This window comes from Carettochelys insculpta, chromosome 8 (genome assembly GCF_033958435.1).
Source record: "Carettochelys insculpta isolate YL-2023 chromosome 8, ASM3395843v1, whole genome shotgun sequence".
NCBI classification, from domain to species: domain Eukaryota; kingdom Metazoa; phylum Chordata; order Testudines; family Carettochelyidae; genus Carettochelys; species Carettochelys insculpta.
In genome coordinates, this window is record NC_134144.1 from 34382493 (window position 1) to 34403414 (window position 20922).

Genomic DNA, 20922 nt, shown 5'->3' on the forward strand with positions numbered 1-20922 from the left:
AGCCCGCCCGCCTGGGGGGAGGGACGGGACACACGGCACTGCCCGCCCGGGGGAGGGACGATGGCAAGGCCGACCTGCCAAGCGAGGGGTCCCCAGGCTCCCCTGCCTCTCCAGGAGGAGTCCGGCTCGCTCGGGGAGGCGGGAGAGCGACTACCCCGCCTCATCTCTGAAACCGGCTCCTTCTACTTTAAACGGGGGGAGGCGGGAAATCAGCCCCCCCTCCACGAGACCGGCACAATCCCGCCCTTTCCTCCCCACAAAACAGAGAGGAATCTCCCCTACACCTGAGCGCAGCCAACCCCTTTTTCAGCTGTCAGCCTGGAACCCTTCACGGAACAATGCTACAAAATGAAGGCTGGTTGAAAGGGAGGATGCAGTTTAAGACTAAGATGGCTGTTTAGAAATGATCTGAGCAGTGGAAGCTACCTGTTTATATCAACTCTTGTAGTGTACTTATCACACACCTTGAATTATAGACCAAGTTTGTGGTCTTATCTCTTTCCTGTGCTGGCTGTTCTGAAAAGAGGCTTGGTGACCTTGGATCCCCAAATGATGAGCTGGAGATCTGGTTGTAGACAAGAAAGGCACTCCTATAACACCTTTAGCATCTAAATAGCAAGAGGTGGGGCGGGGGGGGACGGACAGGATGGACAAGACTTTATAGCTTGTTTTTTAGTTGGCCAGACTGAAAGAGTGACTTGAGTGTCTTCAATTTTTTTCTGATTTTTTTAATGTATATTAAGAAATATATGCTTCAGCAGTTGTACATTGTACATAGGCATAGGACATCTGTTACCTTTAGGTAAGGAGAGTTACTCAGGACTGGAACTGATTTAACACAAATATTAGTGTAAGGATGTATTTTCCAGTCTTTAGGGAATAACAAGCACTTGGTGAGTAAGTAGGATTACCAGACTTTTAAAAGACTTGATACCAATATGTTAATGGTATCAAGCTTTTATTAATTATTTAAACGGTAAAGCATTAATTTTAATACTTTGATGTTTTATTAATACATTTCAAAAGCCAGTGAACATTATTTCTTCTTTACACAAGAAGAAACTGAGTCCCAGCAGGTTCCTAGTGGCTGAACTTGTAATAGATCAAAATTCTTCTAGACGTTTGGCTTTTTAACCTCTGTGTACTTAACAGCCTCTTTTAAATATAGGCTAATTTGCAGCACAATGTATTATACAGGATTTAATTTAAGTTTTTTTTTTTAATTTAACTAGTTTTACAAATCTGATTGGTAGTTTCAAATGTACATAGTGTTTTGCAACAGGACTGCCATGAAGATATATATTTGAAATGTGATGGTGCTAATATAACTTTTCTCTGTTTGTCTACTTTAACAAGTCTGTCACTGTTTTATTTTTCTGGAGCAGGTACTGTTTGTGGAGTGGTATTGGTATAGTACTTAGTCATACAGACCTGATTTCTGATTGGCACTTTAGGGGTACTCCTGCGGTATAGATAATACTAATATAACTAACCTAAAATCAATATTCATTTTTCAGTCTTTTGTTATTTCCCTTTTATGTGCATGTTTTTCTGGTAGGTAGACTTCCTGATCAAGAAGATCCACCAGTTTAGGAGGGACTTAAGTCTTGATTGCAAACAAAAAAAAAACAAAAAAAAATACTCGCCTGCAATGTTTTCCAAGATTAAAGATAAACCATGCAATGGAGAGGATATAGCCATTATTTGACACCCAAGGTTTCAATTTAGGAGTGATGGGGAAAGGGGCCTGGTTAGATTTCTGCTTCCTTCTGGGTGAAAAAGCAAAAAGCAACAGAGCCCAGTTGTTGGTACTGTGGTGTTTTTTTTGTGGTGTTTTTCCTTTTGTTTTTTTTTAAATGTGCATCACTGGGCAGTTGTGATCATTACATAAGCTTTGTTACTGGCATTTATGCTGGTTTCACCTCTAGATTAGATTTCTGCCATGCGTTGTATAGGGGGCCACACCTTAAATTCAGTCAAAAGATGAAGTAAATGTAGAAGGAGGCAGCTCACTTGCTAATTGGAGTGTTTTACTGCCGTGCTTATGGACACCAGCACTTTGTGATCTACCTGTTGCTTTCTGGGCTGGGTTTGTGTGGTTTGGCTTTTAACATACAGTGCCCTGAATAGCCTGACTTGGTTACCTGAGCATCTTTCTCCCTGTGTCATCCAGCTACAACTGTGGCTAGCTGAGACATTTGAGTTGGTACCCCTTCCATATAAGCTGTCTTCAAGGTCTGAGAGAGCCTCTCAGTTTGGGTGTTAAAAGATCTCTGTGTGGTCCAAAACAGCCAGATTGTTTTTACCATCCTGGCACCCTGAAAAGGCTTTCTTCCCTTCTTTTGGGAATGAGAGGTGTGGGAAACTTGCAGTGTAGTTCCTGACCCAGTGAACACTTCACACACCTGTTTAAGCTCCTGAGTGGTCCCAGTGAAGTTATGGCATGATGTGGATCCTTGAAGTTGAGCATCTACGTTAATGGCCTGTTTTTGTTCCACATTAGTTTTCGTATTTGTTACTTGATGCCAAGAATGCGTACAGCCCGGGACAGGTTCTTTAACTTTGCTTCTTAGCATTGAAATAAACCTGTAGTGAGAGTGCAGGGAGTATGTCACTTTTGTGGACCTCAAATGGCACATAGGTTTGCCAAATTAAAATCCCTTCTGTGCCTCCCTGCCATATCCCTTTATCCCAGCTGCTGCTTCCTTCAAAGTATGTTATTGGCCCCCTGCCCAGTGAATGCCTCTGGGACATGTCTAGAAGGGAATTTTTGAAAAGGCATGACTAATATGGCAAATTAAGGCAATATGATGGGAGGTAGAATGAGTACTTGGTTGGTGGAAATAAGAATGTTGGCTGAATTAGAGATTTGTTGGTTTTGACCTTGGTCAAATGATAGAAGATGTCAGAGTTGTGTGCCCCATTTTGTACTTGTGAGTTGCATCATTTGTACGGGTTCAAGTCATGCTAGTTCTTCCTTCCACAAACTTTCAAGATTGTTCTCCAGCAGTATTTTTCCACATACTCAAGGGCTTGAAAATTAGTGTAACTTCTATAGTGTAGACACGGCCTTTGGTTTTTGGCTTCCTCTGACAACGGGGAAGAGAGCAGCTTCCTGAAAAATAGTGTTGCGAGTAAGATTACTAAGGGATAGGTTGATCCATAGAACTGGCCTTCAGTGCTTAATGCTGACTGAAAATCTAGATATGTTAACTTCAAACTATGAGACAACATTTAAAATTGTGTTGGAATGAATTTGAGTAAAAGAACTGGTGGGGGAAGAACATCAATAGAAATTTAAATGAAAGAATTTTAAAGCTCAGTATTTTGCAGCCTAACAGGAAATGCATGCTTTAAACCATTGGAAAGGTGAAAGTTCCTCTTTTACGATTCAGTAAATAATTCACTTCTCTCCTAGGTACCATAGAAGAAATCAGATTGTAAAATGCCCCTTGATTCCTTTCCTTTATATACTTGTCCAGAACCAAGTATAGAAAACCTGGAGCTACAGCCTTGTGTAACTTGCATTCCTTTTCTTTTAAAGATGGCTTGTCATAGACTAAGTCTTGTTGCTTCTTTTGATTTTTTTTTTTTTAAAAGATCATTGGGGTTTTAAAGGTTTTCTGTTTTTATTAAATTTCTAAATGTAAAATGCGCAAAGACTGATCTTCTCTTGTAGTATTGAAGCACGAGCATGGAGGTATGTAATGTGAGTTCTTCATACCTGAAATGAAGGGCTCATACTATTGAATCTTATAACAAAAGATTCCAAGGCTATTTCAGAAGAATTCTTCCATCAACCCAGCACCATCTACAGTGGGGATTAGTTTGACCTACCTATGTCATGCAGGAGGTGAAATTTTTCATAGCTCTGAGTAACTTAACTAGGTAGACCGGAGATCAGGCCAGAGCTTAGATGGACCTGAATGTCATTTTTTAAAGCTAAAAAACCTCCTAGCTTGTCCTGTATTTCAAGCAAAAAAAAAAAAAAGGGGGGGGCACAAATCAGCCTTTACCTGGATGTACAGGTGACTTTTTAAAGGAGATGGATCACTTCAATTATGTGTTCTGAAACACAGTGTATAAAATTGGAATTTCTTCTTTTAAAAAAAATTGAACAATTCAGGATGGAATTTTTCCTTTTAAAATGTTAAACAAGTGAGCAATGTATTAAGTTTGACTGTACTTTATGGCAAAAAATGAGAATTAGGTTAAGTGGTTTTTCTTGGCCATTTATATATTATTTTAAACATTTAGGGTATCTTGACTGATTTCCTCTCTCTCCCTTATATTTTGCCCAGATAGTTACAACAGTATACAAAGGAGGGCCAATGGGGGCAAAAATGGCTGTCTGAAGTGGCTGCAGCAGAAGACTGGCCTGACTGGGGTGGATTTGGGTTGGAGCAGAGAAAGGATGGCTTTGTCCAAGGAGAGCCTGCACAGCTATCTGGAGGAATGCGAAGGAGTGGATACATAGGGAGGGCTAGGAGATCATCCACCAAGGAACTAAGAGCACTTATGGGGATAAGAGGGAAACCTGTCAGTCCCTCCAGCACACAGAACTGCCCCCAGATAATTGGGCAAATTTAGAATCAGCATATGATGCCAATCTTCCATCCTCCATTGGAAGCTGGAGCAACATTGGAATTAAGCAAAATGAGTGTTAGTTATTAGTCCCGAGTGCTTAGCTTCTGCTGCCATCACTTGTGAGATCTGCTAGTGGCCCCACTGTAGTAAACCCTCCACCCTGTCAAAGGGCAACACAGTGTAGTGGGAGTGCTCCTGGACCAGTGATTCCCAACCTATGGGGTCGTGACCCAAATACATGAGTCACAATTAAGTTTGTTAAGGGTTGCCAGCTGGGCCAGCTCCAAGCTGCATGTGACTCTTAAAGAAGCCATTTGCAGTTTCTTAATGCTGCCATTTTTGGCAGCTATCTATCAATAGAGATAACTGCCCTCTCCAGCAGCTGTCTTTATCATTAGAGATAGCAATTACCTTATGCCTAGGTGCTGAACGTTGCACACTTGAATTAATTGGTTTTAATGACTATTACCTGCTTGGGAGCTGGAGGGCTGGGGGAGCTGTCCAGCTTAGCAGCCAGGGTGAAGAAGCTGCAGGGGTGGGGATTGTCCAAGGCTTAGGCTGTTTAGGGCTGTGGGGAGGGGGTCCTAAGGCTGGGGGTGGTTTAGGGCTGGGGGGGGGGTTCTAAAGTTGGGGGTGGTTTTGGGTTGCTGGGAGAGTTTAAAGCTGGGGGTGGGTTGGGGGGGCAAATGCTACGGGTGGGTTGGGGCTGCAGGCAGGGTTTAAGACTGGGGGCGTGCTGGGGCTGCAGGGGGGGGTCTACGACTGGGGTCTGTTTGGGGTTGTGGGGAGGGGGTCTAACGCTGGGGGACATTTGGGGCTGCAGGGGAGATCTGAGGCTGGGGAGTGGGGTTGTGGTTTGGGGCTATTTTTGTGTTCATCCCCTAGAACATTTAAAAAATTGCTGTGTTGCCTCCAGTGGGGGGAAAAAATGGATACCCCTGCTGTACGCATTACGAAGACTGCTTCCATGTCTTTCAGATTTGAAGTGATCCCAGGCAAGACACTTAATAGTTTCTGGCAGTAATTTTCACCCCTGTTTTTCTCTTTTCTTCCATGTAGCTGATTTCTCGGTTTTCATTTTTTTTGTTTGTGACTCCCCCTCCAGCGTCAGAGTGTGGGGTTTAAGTTGCGGGGTGGGGCAAGGAGCAGTTTGAGGGTGAATGTTTCCCTCACCACAACTCAGATTAAGTATAATAAAATAAACTAAAATAAATGAAGTGTTATTTTATTGATCTATTTTCCCTTTTTTGTTTTTATGGAATAACTGTTTATATATAAATGTGAGGGGGCACAGTTTTATATTCTTGCCTCAGGTGCAAAATTAGCTAGTTATGACACTGCTTTCCTCCCACCCCTGTTTTTGAATTGCCTTGGGCCACCAGGTCTTCCTGAATTGTCAGAATGGGTCCCCATCTGGAAGAGGCCAGGAACTACTGTTCTAGACAGAACTACCAGGAGAGTGCTCAGGGCTCTGCCTGCTGTCTTTTCTGAATTCCATGCTCATGTGCATCCCTCTTATTGTAGCTTTTCATGTGGGGGAGGGTATTAGTCCATCAGCTCTCGCCCCACAACTATTCTAGGTCACCTCTTGGGGCTAGAGGCCCCTATTCTAATCTTGTACACCCCACTCCAATTGATTTAGGATTGGTGCAGTCTCTATTTAAAAAAAAAAGTTATTCTGACCATTATGTAATGAGAACATCACCTCAGTGAAGAACATCTTTCTGTAACAAGCTTGTTGCAATTTCTAGTACATAAAATGAGTAATCAGAAAACAGCAGGCAGCAGTTATAGTGTGTTTCCTTCCTGCAGTATAGGAAATAATAATAGCCCCCACTTTTTCAGGTCGGTTTACTTTTTGGTTCTTCCTTTTCTGCCACATTGTCCCTGGTTGCTGCTTTTGTTTCCCAATTTGTTCTCATTTCTGTGCTTCATTTCACTTCCTGATGTTGAACTTAAAAACTTTCACCAGCTTCCCATTAATGTACCTTATGCCCTGTTCCTTCCTCCCAGGAGATGGGTTCTGCTGTGGACGCTGCACTTTCCACAGTCTCTTATTCCTTCCTCTCTCTCAACTGATGTGGAATCTTTGGCTGCCGACAGTCTGCACCTTCCCCTCTGAAAGGCCAACCCTTGCTGAGTAGAAGTTGATAGAGAAAAGATTATTACTCTCTGAGCCCTGTTACATTGAGCTCTGATGCCTTTAACAGCTTGAAAGCAAATAGTGCATTATTTAGGTTGAACCTTTGAGATCAATAGTAGTTGGAGTCCATATTACAGTTGCTTTTTTAGGTCAGTTGTAGGATTTAGAATTAACATAGCTTAGCCCCTGCACTGCTTGGGAGCGCAGTTAGGAGTGGTTACCTCCAAAACAGATGGCAAAGTACAGTTCCAAGAACTGCCATACTAACTCTGTGCTCTGTAAGAAAAAAGGAAAACAGTAAAGCTTATTGTAACAGGAAGAGCAGAGGCTAGTCAAGGGTGGGGAAAGCTGTCAAACATCCGTCTCCATCGTGGAAGCCCAGTCTGCTGATGTGATATTACCAAATTGGGGTAGTAGCCAGACGTTCCTTTTTTCTGCCCCTCCTTCCTTATGGTTCTTGTAGTAGTTGGTGATAGACACTGTTGCGGGAGCAATACATATGGCTAGCAGGTATTTCCAGGAAGCATCTGCCAGCCAACCATGTGCCGTATATGGCAGCACTGCTTCAAAGCCACCTTGCCTGGAGATCCTAATTTAGTCTAAGGGGCAGACAGTAGACTTTTTAAGTGGAATGAGAAGCATTGAGAACAAAAACACTTGGAGAGAGGAAAGCGGGGAAGGATTGCAAGGGACTGTGAAAATGTGGGGAGCTTGTGCAAGGAGTGCCCTTAGTATACAGAGAAGGACAAAAGTCACTGGACATGGTGAGGGGAAAGGAAAGGTGTTTGGGGCATGGCACGCCTGTATTGCACAGGGGGCGGGTCTGGTTTGAATTGTACTGGAGGAGAGGTTTTCATGTGTAGGTATACTACTGTTAGAGATGTAAAACCCCCATTAATTGGTTAACTGGTTAAACGGTAGGTAAACCTAATGTTTAACCGGTTAACAAATTAATTTGGGTTGGCTGGGGAGGCTGCTGCATCCCTTTCCTACCCCCAGCCCTTGGGACACCAGGGACCTGGGTTGCTCCAGCCCATCTTGGAGCTGCCCTGCCTGCTGTGCTGCTGTGGGTGGAAACACTCCAGTGTAACTGGAGCAGCCTGAGTGCACCACGGGCAGGGATGCTCCATCCAGGCTGGAGCAGCTGCTGCCCACATGAGTGGGGACCTGCTCTGGCTTGGCTGGGCTGAACGAGGCTTACCAGTTAACATCGCTATCTACTGCTTGTAAAGCTCAGACCTATTTGTAGCCTGGTAAGTATACTAGAACCTCAAATTCATGAACTGACTGGTAAGTTCACACATCATTTGGAATTGAAAGTACATGATCATGCAGTAGCAAAGATGACAATAAAAGAGTAAATCAGTGTAGTACTGTGTTAAACATAAACTACTGAAAAAAGAATGAAGGGAAAGCTTAAAAAAGATAAGGGTAAAGAAACTGACTGCTTGTTTCATTTAAATTAAGGTGGTTAAAAGCAACATTTTTCTTCTGCATAGTAAAGTTTCAAAGCAGATTAAGTCACGTTTTGAAAGTTTTTGAAAGAACAACCATAATGTTTTGTTCAGTTATGGACAACTGCCATTCCTGAACTGGTCATAACTCTGAAGTTCTGTGATAGTGCTGTTCTTTGTGCAACTTTGTTGTTGATATGTTTAAGTTGCTAGTTTAGGGTTCACTGCAGCCTCAGTCTTTGTTTGTTTTCCCATCTTCCAAATGATTGTAAAAGTGAATAACAGCATGATTATTACAGACCAGATGAGCTCTGTGCTTCTCTTAATATGGAGATTTACCCATAGCTTTTCTCATATCTTATGTTGTTTACTGTACCTTTAGCTGGAGTAGATACCCTCTCTACACCTTGAGGGTCTTGTCTCTTCTTAGAATAATTTGTATATTTTTCATAGGATTTCAGCAACCAAGGATTCTGTTAAAATGATAATACAAAATTATGGGTCTAACTAGAAAGTAGAGGAGAGCTGACTGTGATATGAGTGTTACAGGAGGGTGATACATTACTGGATAGAAAATTATCTGTTCTTTCTCAACATCACTACTTAAAAGATTGAAGCAGTTTAAATCTTGTCCTTTTGACACAAAAGGATTGCATCTAATGCTGAAAAACCAGTAAAAGTTTAAAGCGGGGGGCAGGGGGTAGGAAATCTGAACACTGGATCTTCCTTTTTTTCTCCTTCTTGCTCCCTAAAGCCTTACAATGATGGAAGGTTTGCTTCTGGGAATAATATCTATGCTTTTAAGTAGAAATGTCCAAGTAGTTCCTAGTATTTCTACTAAGGGAAAATGACAAGTTTGATTTTTGTGTAAAAAATTATTCTCTAAAATTAACATTGCAAGGCAGTTTAGGTCAAAATTGTAGGTTTCATTATTGGGAAGGAGGCGTACAAAAATCGAATAAAGGTACATCTATTAGGACTGTCACAACTCAAAACAATTGATCAATTAACTGAGCAAATCAGTTTTGAATTTTTTCTACATTTTCAAATATTTTGATTTCAATTACAATACTAAGTAAGTTCTCACTTGGTAGTTTTATTGCAAATATGTCTACTGTAAATAATAAAACAGCAGTTTTCAGTTCACCTCCCACAAGTATTGTAATATGGTCTTTATCATGAAAGTGCAACTTACAAATGTAGAATTTTCTTGTTATATAACTGCACTCAACTAAAACAATGTAAAAGTTTTGTGCCTACAAGTCTACTCAGTTCTATTTCCTGTTCAGTCAATCACCAAGACAAACATGGTTAATATTTTTGTGTAATAAGGTTTAGAGCTCTGCACAGATATGAAATTTATATCCGTGTCTGCATCCTTAAATGAGCTGCCAGTATCTGCATCCACATCTGTGGGTGCATATACTGCAGATGTAAAGCAGATATCTGGAAATGTGTAGGATTCTAATGATGTTACCTGCCTCTTATTTATAGTGTTAGCTGAAGGTGAGAACAGTTATTGGCATTGCATTAATAGCCACCATTGCAAGGTATTTATGTGCCAGATACGCTAAACATTACTACATGCCTTCATGCTTCAGCCACCATTCTAGAAGACATGCTTCCAAACTGATGATACTTAACTAAAAAATGGTGGTGTTGAATTTTGTGACTGAACTTCTCCGGGGAGGATTGTATGTGCCCTTCTTCATGATTTTACCTGCAATGTGTTATATATTTTGTCTTATGGCATCTTGGGTGGTGATCCAGCATATGTTGTTTGATTTAAGAATGCTTTCATTGTAAATTTGACAAAATGTAAAGAAAGTACCAATGTGAGAAAGCCAAAGCACTTAATCCAAGGTTTGAGAACTTTACAAAAGAACTTAAGAACTTTCCAAAGCCTGAGAAGGACAGGACGTGGTGTGTGCTTTCAGAAGTCTTAAAAGAGGAACACTCCAGTTGAGCAATTGCACAACTTAAATCACCAACAAAGAAAAGCAATCATCTGTTGGTGACATCTGACTCACATGATAAAAATAAATGTTTGTCAGTCTGCACTGCTGGGTATTGTTATCAAGTGGACTCCATCATCAGCATGGAAGCATGTCCTCAGGAATGATGGTCAAACATGAAGCCTTGTACAAATGTTTAGTGTATCTGGCATATAAATATGTTCCAATGCAGGTTAAAACTGCCATGCAAATGTCTGTTCTCGCTTTCAGGTAACGTTGTAAATAAGAGGGTAACATTATCACCTGCAAAGTTAAACAACTTTGTCTCAGCAGTTGGCTGAACAAGAAGTAGGACTGAGTGGATTTGTAGGCTGCAAAGTTTTACAGTGTTTTTTTTCTGAGCAGTTACTTAAAAAAATCCTGCATTTTTCAATTGTAATTTTAAAATAGAGACTAAACAACAGTACTTGTATCACATGAATTGAAAAACATGTTTTTACAGTGCAAATATGAGCACTGTACATTTTGTACTCTATTACTGAAATTGATTGAAAACGTAGACAATATCCAAAAATATTTAGCTTAATTGAACTGTTAAGCAAGATATAATTTATTACAATTTTTTTAATCTTACAATTTTTAAAATCATTTGACAGCCCTGTTTTGTGTTTGAAAAAAATCACTTTGCAGTACTTCCATCCAAACGGTCTGGCATTATTGCTAGTATGGGAGTCAGGAAGCGAAACTGTAGAGGATATCAGAATAGTTTTATTATTCAAACTGAGGTAAGTTGGAAAACGTCATCAGCATAAATAGTGAAAAGTAAACTATCATTCAAGTAATTACATTAATCTACTGTAGTGGTAGTAGCATGGGTAAGGAGGAATTTGAGTATATGACTTCTAAACTGATAAGTTATATTTTAACGATCAGAAATTCAAATGAATATACAAATATGTAAGTGTTATGGATGTTACCCATAACTCTTAATATTGCATTTTGAAAAAGCTCTTCTTATTCTCTGTCTAATGAAAGAGTAATTTATATAGTCTTTTCATTTGCAGGAGTTGCTTTTGAGGTATATTTAGGCATTTGCTGTCTTACAGAGCTGTATATTTTATAGTTCTGATTCAGGTCCTGATGTTCATTGGGTTACATTGCATGTATGTCAGCAACATACCAACCTCTGGTACAGTTTGGTATAGTATATAATGCATGCTTGGTTTAGCATATATGGTCTGTATATCATATTTTAAATGTTTTTCCTTTTTTGTTTTTGCTCAGACAGGGGACTTGGCTTCTGTACAATTAGCAGGAACTCCAAATAGATGGGAGGTTCTGTCTGCAGCTCCCACTGCTATAAAGGATGAAGCTGGTAATATAGTACAGATTCCAGGTGCTGCCACAGTAACTTCAAGTGGACAATACGTCCTTCCCATTCAGAGTTTGCAAAATCAACAAATATTTTCTGTTGCACCAGGATCAGATTCATCAAATGGTACCGTGTCTAATGTACAATACCAGGTAATACCCCAGATCCAGACAGCGGATGGTCAGCAGGTTCAGCTTGGCTTTGCAGCCTCTTCTGATAATGGTGGTATCAATCAAGAAAGTGGTCAAATTCAGATCATTCCTGGCTCTAATCAAACCATAATTGCCTCTGGAACACCTTCATCTAATATTCAGAATCTCTTATCACAGACTGGTCAAGTTCAGGTTCAGGGAGTTGCAATTGGTGGTTCTTCATTTCCTGGTCAAGCACAAGTAGTTGCTAATGTCCCTCTTGGACTACCAGGAAATATCACTTTTGTACCGATCAATAGTGTTGATCTAGATTCTCTGGGACTCAACAGTGGTTCTCAAACCATGACTGCAGGCATTAATGCAGATGGACATTTGATAAGTACTGGACAGGCCATGGATAGTTCAGATACTTCTGAAAGGACTGGTGAACAAGTTTCTCCTGAAATTACAGAAAATACCAGTGATAATGACTTATTTGTGCCAACATCATCTTCATCACAACTGCCTGTTACCATAGACAGTACAAGTATATTGGAACAAAATGCAAACAGTTTGACCACAAGTAGTGGGCAAGTACACAGTTCTGACCTTCAGGGAAATTACATCCAGACATCAGTCTCTGATGACACACAGGCTCAGAATATTCAGGTCTCCACAGCACAGCCCATTGTACAACACATACAACTTCAGGAGTCTCAGCAGCCAACCAGTCAGGCCCAAATTGTACAAGGTATTGCGCAGCAGACAATCCATGGTGTGCAAGCAAGTCAAGGTATATCGCAACAGGCTCTACAAAATCTTCAGCTGCAGCTCAATCCTGGAACTTTTTTAATTCAGGCACAAACAGTGACCCCATCTGGACAGATCACTTGGCAGACATTTCAAGTGCAAGGTGTCCAAAACTTGCAAAACTTGCAGATTCAGAATGCACCTGGCCAACAGATAACTCTAACACCTGTGCAGACTCTTACTCTTGGTCAAGTTGCAGCAAGTGGGGCCTTGACTTCAACTCCAGTTAGTCTGAGTACTGCTCAGTTGCCAAATCTACAGACAGTTACAGTAAACTCTATAGATTCTGCTGGTATTCAGCTGCACCCAGGAGAAAATGCTGACAGTCCTGCAGGTATTTATCTTACTCTACCTCTTTGTGGAAAATGACTTTTTTGAACTGTGTATATAAGTTGTATAAATAGTGATAGTCATAACTACATTGTTTAACTGTGTATGCTTACAAAATACAGACCAACCTGTAATAGTTCTTCGAACAACTGATTCACCAGAAACAATTGTTACAGAATGTAGTCAAATTCACTCTTAAATTTAAGTTACTATGACTTTTCAACTGCTCACATTAAAGTAGTCAACATTAGCACCTTCTAAAATGGTGTCTCTGTGCTTCTAAGTTTTCTGAAGCAGAGCATCTCTCTTCAAAATTGAGGAAACTCTGGGTTTTACAGAGCACGAGTGCCATTACCTTACCTCTCTCTAGCAGGGACCTTCACCCTATTATCTATCAAGTTTTATAGAAAAAACTCAAATGCTTTTGAGGCTACTACCCCTACTTTTCTGAAAACAATCTTGAGCCATGAGCTTGAGAACCTCTGCCATTATTGATCTGCTGTTTTTTAAAATTTGTGACCTACCAATTTAATTTGAACAAAAGTATGGTTACAGAACTAGTACAGGCAGAAATGAAACAAATATGCAAACATCTGCATGGTAGTTATGTTTAAGAATGGGTGCCTTTTACTTTCTAGTACCATGGTGTCCAGTACGCTTCCCGTTTGCCACATGTGACAAACGGGAAACCGCAGTGTGGCAAATGGAGTAGGTGAAAGGTGCTCCGTGCACATTTCCCTCCACTTGGTGAGGGTGGAACAAGCATGTAGTGGTAATGGCAGAGGTGGCCCTGAGCTGCAGGCTCTTGTGGACCACTACATGGCTTGCTGGCACATTTGGCAATTCCAGCTGCGGCTGGGATGGCTCTGGTGAGTAATCTCGGGGGGTGGGTGTGGCTGGAGGAGTGTGTGTGGCAATTTTGAAATTTCTTTTGGACACCACTGTTCTGGTACAATGAGTTTGCATAAAGCTTCTAGATGTCAAAAGTTAGAATGTTTGACATTTATTTCCATAGGTAAGATAAGAATTGTAATTATTTAAGAAAAATGTCTTTCCATCAGTGAATTAAAAATCCAAACTTGAAGACCATTTACTGTTAGCATATTTGATTTAAGATAATTATGTTAAGGCTCCAGTTCATCATAGTACTTAGGCATGAGTAGGTCCAAATAAATCAGTAGGACTTCACAGGCTTAAAGGTCAACTTATGCTAAAGTACCATGTTGAATCAGGGTCCAAGTGTGAAAGACTTGGTAGCTTTGATTTTGAATGGTTATTACTATTGTGCATCCAGCAATTTTGCTTTCTGTTCAGAAACCAAATTTTCATTCTAAAGTATTAAAGCCATAATGCTTTTTTTTCTGATTCTTTACCTTGTCAGCTCCATGTTCTCTTGCACATATAAGTTACTAGGGAACATTGTCTAGACCAGCAATAGCAAAGTAAAGTATAGCCCTCATCCATGATCTTAGAGTTAATTTCAAAAAGCCTTTTTGGTACTCTTTGGAAAATAGACTTGGAATGTGAATTTCAAAAAGGGATCAAAACTGCTTTATTTCTATGAAGTATTAAATTTGGCACAGGATCACGTAGACTATGCTGCAGCTTCTGCAATGCACTAGAAACATGATTGTGGGTGAAAGGGAAGACATGAAAAAGGGAAGCATACAGAAGCAAACAGAGTATGCACACAAGGAGAGAAAAAGGAAGATTTCCATGATTTAGTGTCAGTTAGTTTAGCCCCACGCTTTCTGGACCATTTCAGAAGGGGAATGGCTTGCACCACAAAGTTTGAATGGCTGCATGGACACCAATCAAGCCTTCCCTGATAGTGTTTCTGCTATGTCCAGGGAAGGAAGGTAAGTGAAGGGTGGACAGACAATGTAGACAAAACTCACAGAAGTAATGTATTATGGGAGAAGGACATTGTATGTCAACCAGTGGATCAGCAAAATTTGATAATTGAGATTGAATGGAGATTATAGTTGTTTTTTTGCTCTGTCCGATAATGGTAAATGGGTTGTTTGTTTGTGGTGGTGTTTTTTTTTAAAGTCCCTCCCCTAGGCTTTTTGGGAACTTAACCTGTCTCTTTTGCAGATGTCATACCACTCATTTTTCTCCAAAATCACAAATAAAAAAATTACATCTGTATTTGGTGGTGGTCTCTACAGGTCTGATATTCTATATGAAAATGTCTGAACAACATCTCCATTCACAACAGTCTTCTACTGCTGTTAGTATATTGTTCCATTCCTCCCTTTTAATTTACAGCTACAGATTTCACAATATGGCTTTCCTCTATTTTAGATGATGTGCACATGAAACAATAAGATCTAAAGTGATCTAGATCTGAGGAAGCGTGCAGAATAAAGCACTGCAAATTTCCAAATTGTAGATACTGGCAAAAAGGTCTTTTGCTCACCTAGTTTCTGGTTCCAGTTCCTGGTGATCTTTCTACAAACTAACGTTAATGAAAGATGTCTAATAGTGTTCTCCTTTTGGGCATTGATCAATGACCTGTTGTATGCACACACTAATTGGAGGTGAGGAACACACAACTTGCATTTGAAGGTTATATTACTGCTTAGCCAGTCCCAAAGTATTCAGTTACAGACACATAATGTATTTTTCCCTTATCCAAACGTAGACTTTGTTATGTTGCTTTTAGAGACACTTAACAAAAAAAAAAAAAAAAAAAGAAAGGCAATGTACACCAACTCTCCTGAAGACTTTTCTGTCGATAATTGATGATGAGTTGCTGACTGTATTCGGATATGAAGGTCCAAGGGTTTCCCTCAGCTATAATTTCAAAGCCAAGAAGACAATGTAAAGCTTGTCTTAGTAAGATCTATTGAAGAAGCAAAGTCCTGCTTTTCCTCTGAAGGCCTAGTACTTTTTATCTCCCAGCTGTATAAATCTACAGGAAGACACATTTGCCTGCTGTCAGTGAAGCTCAGCGTTCCTACATGCTAACCAACTCATGCTGCTTAGTACTCAAGAGCAGAAGTGGTGATCTGTTTGTGAAGGAGTTGTAATTCTATCCATGTCAGAGCCTGAGAGCCTTATCTTGTTGACATAAATGTAGCATAATCTAGTGCTGTTACTTGCCCAACTGATGAAGTGTAATATCTTGGGATGTATCTTTCATGTCCAAGATGACTATATGACATTATGAATATAAAACTTTTCTGGCGTCTTTCTTGCATACATCAGCTGAAACAAATAAGGGTTTGAGGGCTGACATTTGTTATATGAAATGTAGTTTTCAGAACAACAAAAATTAACATCTTGAACAGAATTCACACATTTGAAGTCCAAGTTGGTTCTCATTTTAATATTTCTGGTGATATGCAGACCATTGGTTATAAAGAAGCTGTCTGTATGAATTTTTAATATTTAACTAGTTTAACAACTGTTTTTCTGGTCCCATGTTTAGAAGAGTTTTGGGGGCATGGGCCTCAGACCAGTAGTGCCAAATTAGCTTAGCCTTAACTCATTGACTGTTCTCTTCTTTATGTTTATGCTGCTGCTTGCTACTATTAAGTTTTACTTTCAGTTTTGTTACTGCCATGAAGAGCCACCTTGACAAGTTAGAGCTCGTTCTAGGGGCCGCTCTGGTTGCTTGGGTAATTTCCCCACATCAGAGATACTGAAACAGCAGTGTAGAGCTTGAGCCATACTTTTACCTCTCGCTTATTTCTGGGTGCATGAATGTTTGTTTTAATAGGGTAGTTGTACAAAACTTTTCAAGCATGCCTTTGTTCACTCTCATTTTAGCACTGGTAGCATTGCTTAATGGTCACCAAGAATTGAATCTGTGTAGACAGTCAATTGAAGAAGAGAGAATGATTATGTACTTTACGGTATGATCCTTTTAAGGTGTTTTGTTCATATTGATTCTATGACCTGTTTTTGATTCCTGCTGATCAGAGCCGTTTTCCTATGGGATTTTATTGGGGGGGGAATAGTGAGTTGTGATCACACTGCTTTTTTTATGCCTTCAGTTTTGAGGCATTAGAGTGTGTTAGTGAAACAGGTAAGGCTCAGTGGATCTAACATACACGCCAAGAGTGAAATCTGTAAGGATAACCCATCTCAAAGAACCATACTTTACTGTATGTTAAATATTTTTCCCAGTTAATATATGTTGTGATAGTGGCTTAAGTGGTACTGATTGAACCTCTCTAATCCAGAATGCTCTCGTCTGGCAAACTCCGTAATCCAACATGATTTTAGTTATCTGGAGAGCCAGTTATGTGTGTGGCCAAGTTTGTCTTGGTCCCATAAAGTTTGCTTACAGCTACCAATCCTGGATCTCAGTGTTCAGTCGTGTTACTTAGCTGTAATTTACCCCTAAATGTCTTCTAAGAACCCATAAGCAGTGGAAGTGTTGGCAGTGTGCTAGAAAATATTGACCTCCCATCATCCAACAGATTCTCTCATCTGCCACTGATCAGGTTATAAGGGTGCCAGACGAGAGAGGCTCAACCTGTATGAGGACTGTTTTTAAATGATGGATTCATAACGTGGTCCTTTAAAGCAAACATGTTGTGGTAGGCTTTACAAAAATAATTTTAACTGCCTTTTTGCTATCTTGATTATTGATATACTATGTTACTATGAAAGATTTTCCCTACCAAAATTTTAGTTTATTCTTCTGAATTTCTATTCTTCGTGTCACAGCTCTTTGATTTTAATAAAGTAGGGCCTGTTTTAAAGCCAGTTAATGACAGTGGTAGACTTTCCATTGAGTCCACTGGGCATTATAACAGACTGTGGAGTATTGCAGGAGTAGTATCAGAGGGGTAGCCGTGTTAGTCTGGATCTGTGACAGCAACGAAGGGTCCTGTGGCACCTTATAGACTAACAGAAAAGTTTTGAGCATGAGCTTTCGTGAGCAAAGACTCACTTCATCAGATGCTGCACATCTGTACCAGCATCTGATGAAGTCAGTCTTTGCTCATGAAAGCTCATGCTCAGAATTTTTCTGTTAGTCTATAAGGTGCCACAGGACCCTTTGTTGCTATTGCAGGAATGACACCCTGAAATTTGTTCCTTTGGTTTAGGACTTAGTGTTGTAAGGGAAATGTAGATTCATGAACAAAGGTCATGGCAGGAAAATCAAGGTGGAAATTACTTAAACCTGCTTTGTTTTTTAAAGAAATGTGTTCTGAGCATCTAAGAGTCAAAGAGGAGGAGTGCTAAGATGGTTTAGGTCACATTTGCACCCTTCTGATGGACTGCTTAAGAGGCCTGAGTAGCTTGTGATGTGACTTAAGCAGCTCTAGAAGGCCTCATGAGTTATGGCAGTATGTTATCGGCTGCCAAAGGGCCACCATGCTGCCTGGAATATCTGGCTTCATCAATTCCTGTTAGACTGTGCTGAAATTTGCAACAAGGTCTTCAGAAGACAGCCAGGTTCTGTGGCTGGGAGGAATGTTCCACCAGTTACAGCTGGGGCTTTTGGTTTCCCATTATTTCATCAAGTGCTTCAGTCTCAACTTTGATAGCATGAAGCTAGAGGATCAGGTGCCCAATAAAGTTCTTGACTAATTTTATAATGAGATGAACACTAAGTATTCTGCTTGAACCTGATTATAGGCTTTCCTGGTCATCAGCAAGTTGAAATCATTTTCAGTAGGGATTCCTGAAAGATGATCCCTGTTAGACGCTGACAGTATACATGCCACTTGACAAGACACAAAGATTTCCTGGTCTGAAGGGTTTAATCTTAGAGATACAGAAAACTGCTGCTGTTGGAAGAGTTAGAGGAGGAACTTAGTTTAGATTAGCACAAAAAATAACCATACCCAAGAAATCTTGACTCTCATCTTGTACGATTCAGCAGAGTTCCTTTCCATCCAAAAATATAAAGAAGGAAAACTATGATATTGAGAAGAGCTGTATTATGCATATCCATTTGTAAACATCTAGAAGGTAAGGTGGTAAGTTAGTGTGGATTTGTCAAGAATAAATCACGTCAAACCAATCCAATAGCTTTTTCTGACAGCATTACAAGCCTGATGGATGACAGGGAGGTGGTAAATGTGGCTTATCTGAACTGTAGTAAGGTATTTGGTGCCATCTCCTGTGACCTCATTAACAAATTAGAGAAATACAACCTAGATAGATCTACTCTAAGGTGGATCCATGACTGGTTGGATAACTTCTCAGAGAGTAATTATTAGTGGATCACAGTCGTTGCTGGAAAGCCATAACGAGGGGGGTTCAACAGGGATTTGTTTTGCAATTGATCTGTTCCGTATCTTCATCAGTGATTCAGATAATGGCATACAGATTATACTTATAGGATATGTCTACCCTGGCCCCTTTCTTTTAAAAAGGGGCATGCAAAAATGAGCAATTGAAAAGGCAACGGAGGCGCTGATTTGCATATTCAGTGCCTCATTTGCATATTGACAACCACTCACCATACCAGAAGTTTTTTTTTTTGAAAGTCAAAACAGATATATAGACAAGGTTCCTTCAAAAGGAATTTTTTTCAGACATAAAGGCTCTTTTTAAAGTGGGGCTTTCTTTCAAAGGAACCCCATCTACACGGCTATTTTGGCTTAAGAAAACAGCACTTCTGGAATGGGGAGTGGTTGCCATAATGCAAATGAGGTGCTGAATATGAAAATCAGTGCCTCATTTGCATGCCCCTTTTGAAAGGGAGGGGCCAGTGTAAACATAGCCATAAGGTTTGTGGATTATACTAAGTTGGGAGGGGTTGCAAGTGCTTTTCAGGATAGGGTTACGATGTAAGATGGTCTGCACAAACTGGAGAAATGGTCTGAAGTAAATAAGATGAAATTTAAAAAAGGGCAATACAAACTACTCCACTTGGGAAGGAATAATGAGTTCGACATATACAAAATTGAAATTACTGCATAGGATGGATTACAGCAGAAAGGGATCTAATCGTCTTGGTGGATGACAAGCTAAATATGCATCAACAGTGTGATTCTAGTGGTGTGGGGGGAAAGGCATACCTTGTTATCAAATGTATTACCAGGATACCAGAAGTAATTCTTCCACCCTACTTTGCGTTAATTAAACCTCAGCTGAAGTATTGTATCTGGTTCTGGATGCCGCATTTCAGGAAGGCCGTAGATAAACTGGAAGAAGTCCTAAGAAGAGCAAAAGAAATGATTAAAGGTCTTGAAAACATGAGGGAAGTTTGAGGGGAAAAAAATCAGATTGTTTAGTCTGGAAAAGAGAAGAACTGAGATGGACATACCAGCTTTCAAGTACCTTTCAAAATTGTTATAAGAATGAAGGAGGAAAAATTATTCTCCTTAACCTCTAATAATGGGACAAGAAGCAATGGGCTTAAATAGCAGCAAGGGAGGTTTAGGTTAGACATTAGTGGAAAAGCTTTCTGTTTTGGGGTGGGGTGGGGAATAAATTGCCTAAAAGAGGTTTTGGAATCCACCATCACTGGAGATTTTTAAGAGCGGCTTAGACAAACACCTGCCATGGGTGGTCTAGATTGGGGTCAGCAACCTTTTGGAGGCAGAGGCTTGAAATTTGACCTTTAGACCTCTATGCATGGTTCAAGTGCCAGTGATAACTTTTTTAAAGTCACCAAGAGTCCTACTTACAATAAATAAAAACGTAGTGCTTTCCCATGTAGGTGGTGGTTAGTAGCATTAGCTGATCTTTTGTTGTTGTGCAGGTGGCATGGTTTTGAGCAAGTTCCTGGCTGCATGGGGGAGGAGAGGTGAGGCTGAGCTCCCTCCTTGAATGCTGAAGAAAATTGAATCATGGGCCACTCTTGGCACCCCTGCCAGGGGTTGCTGACACTTGGTCTAAATGGTACTTGGTACTACAATGCATATGAGGGACTGGACCTGACCTCTCAAGGTTTCTTCCTGTTGTGTCATTTTATGATTCTGTGTGGTGGCCATTTCTGCATTGTAGAAAAAGAGAGAAGCAAAACCACACAGGCCTCAGATCCTTTAGGAGGACAAGGTGGGGCCTTTTATCTCCCTTATTTTTCAAAGTTCAGTCATTCATAACGTCCTAAATATATATAGATATAATTAGGAGGAATTGCAAATTAAATGCCTACATTTTTAAGCTCTCTATATAACTTAACTGTGATAGCCCTGAAGAAGTTGACTTAAATATATTATAG

General features: G+C 40.3%; 1 protein-coding gene across 1 annotated transcript in view; it reads left to right on the forward strand.

Moving 5' to 3' along the window:
- The window catches only part of SP3 (Sp3 transcription factor), a 44759-nt gene that overhangs the window by 1043 nt on the left and 22794 nt on the right, over nt 1-20922 (forward strand). The window contains exon 4 of the mRNA XM_075001274.1: nt 11424-12786. Within this exon, the coding sequence (XP_074857375.1) occupies nt 11424-12786 (1363 nt within the window). The remainder of the gene's footprint in view (nt 1-11423; nt 12787-20922) is intronic.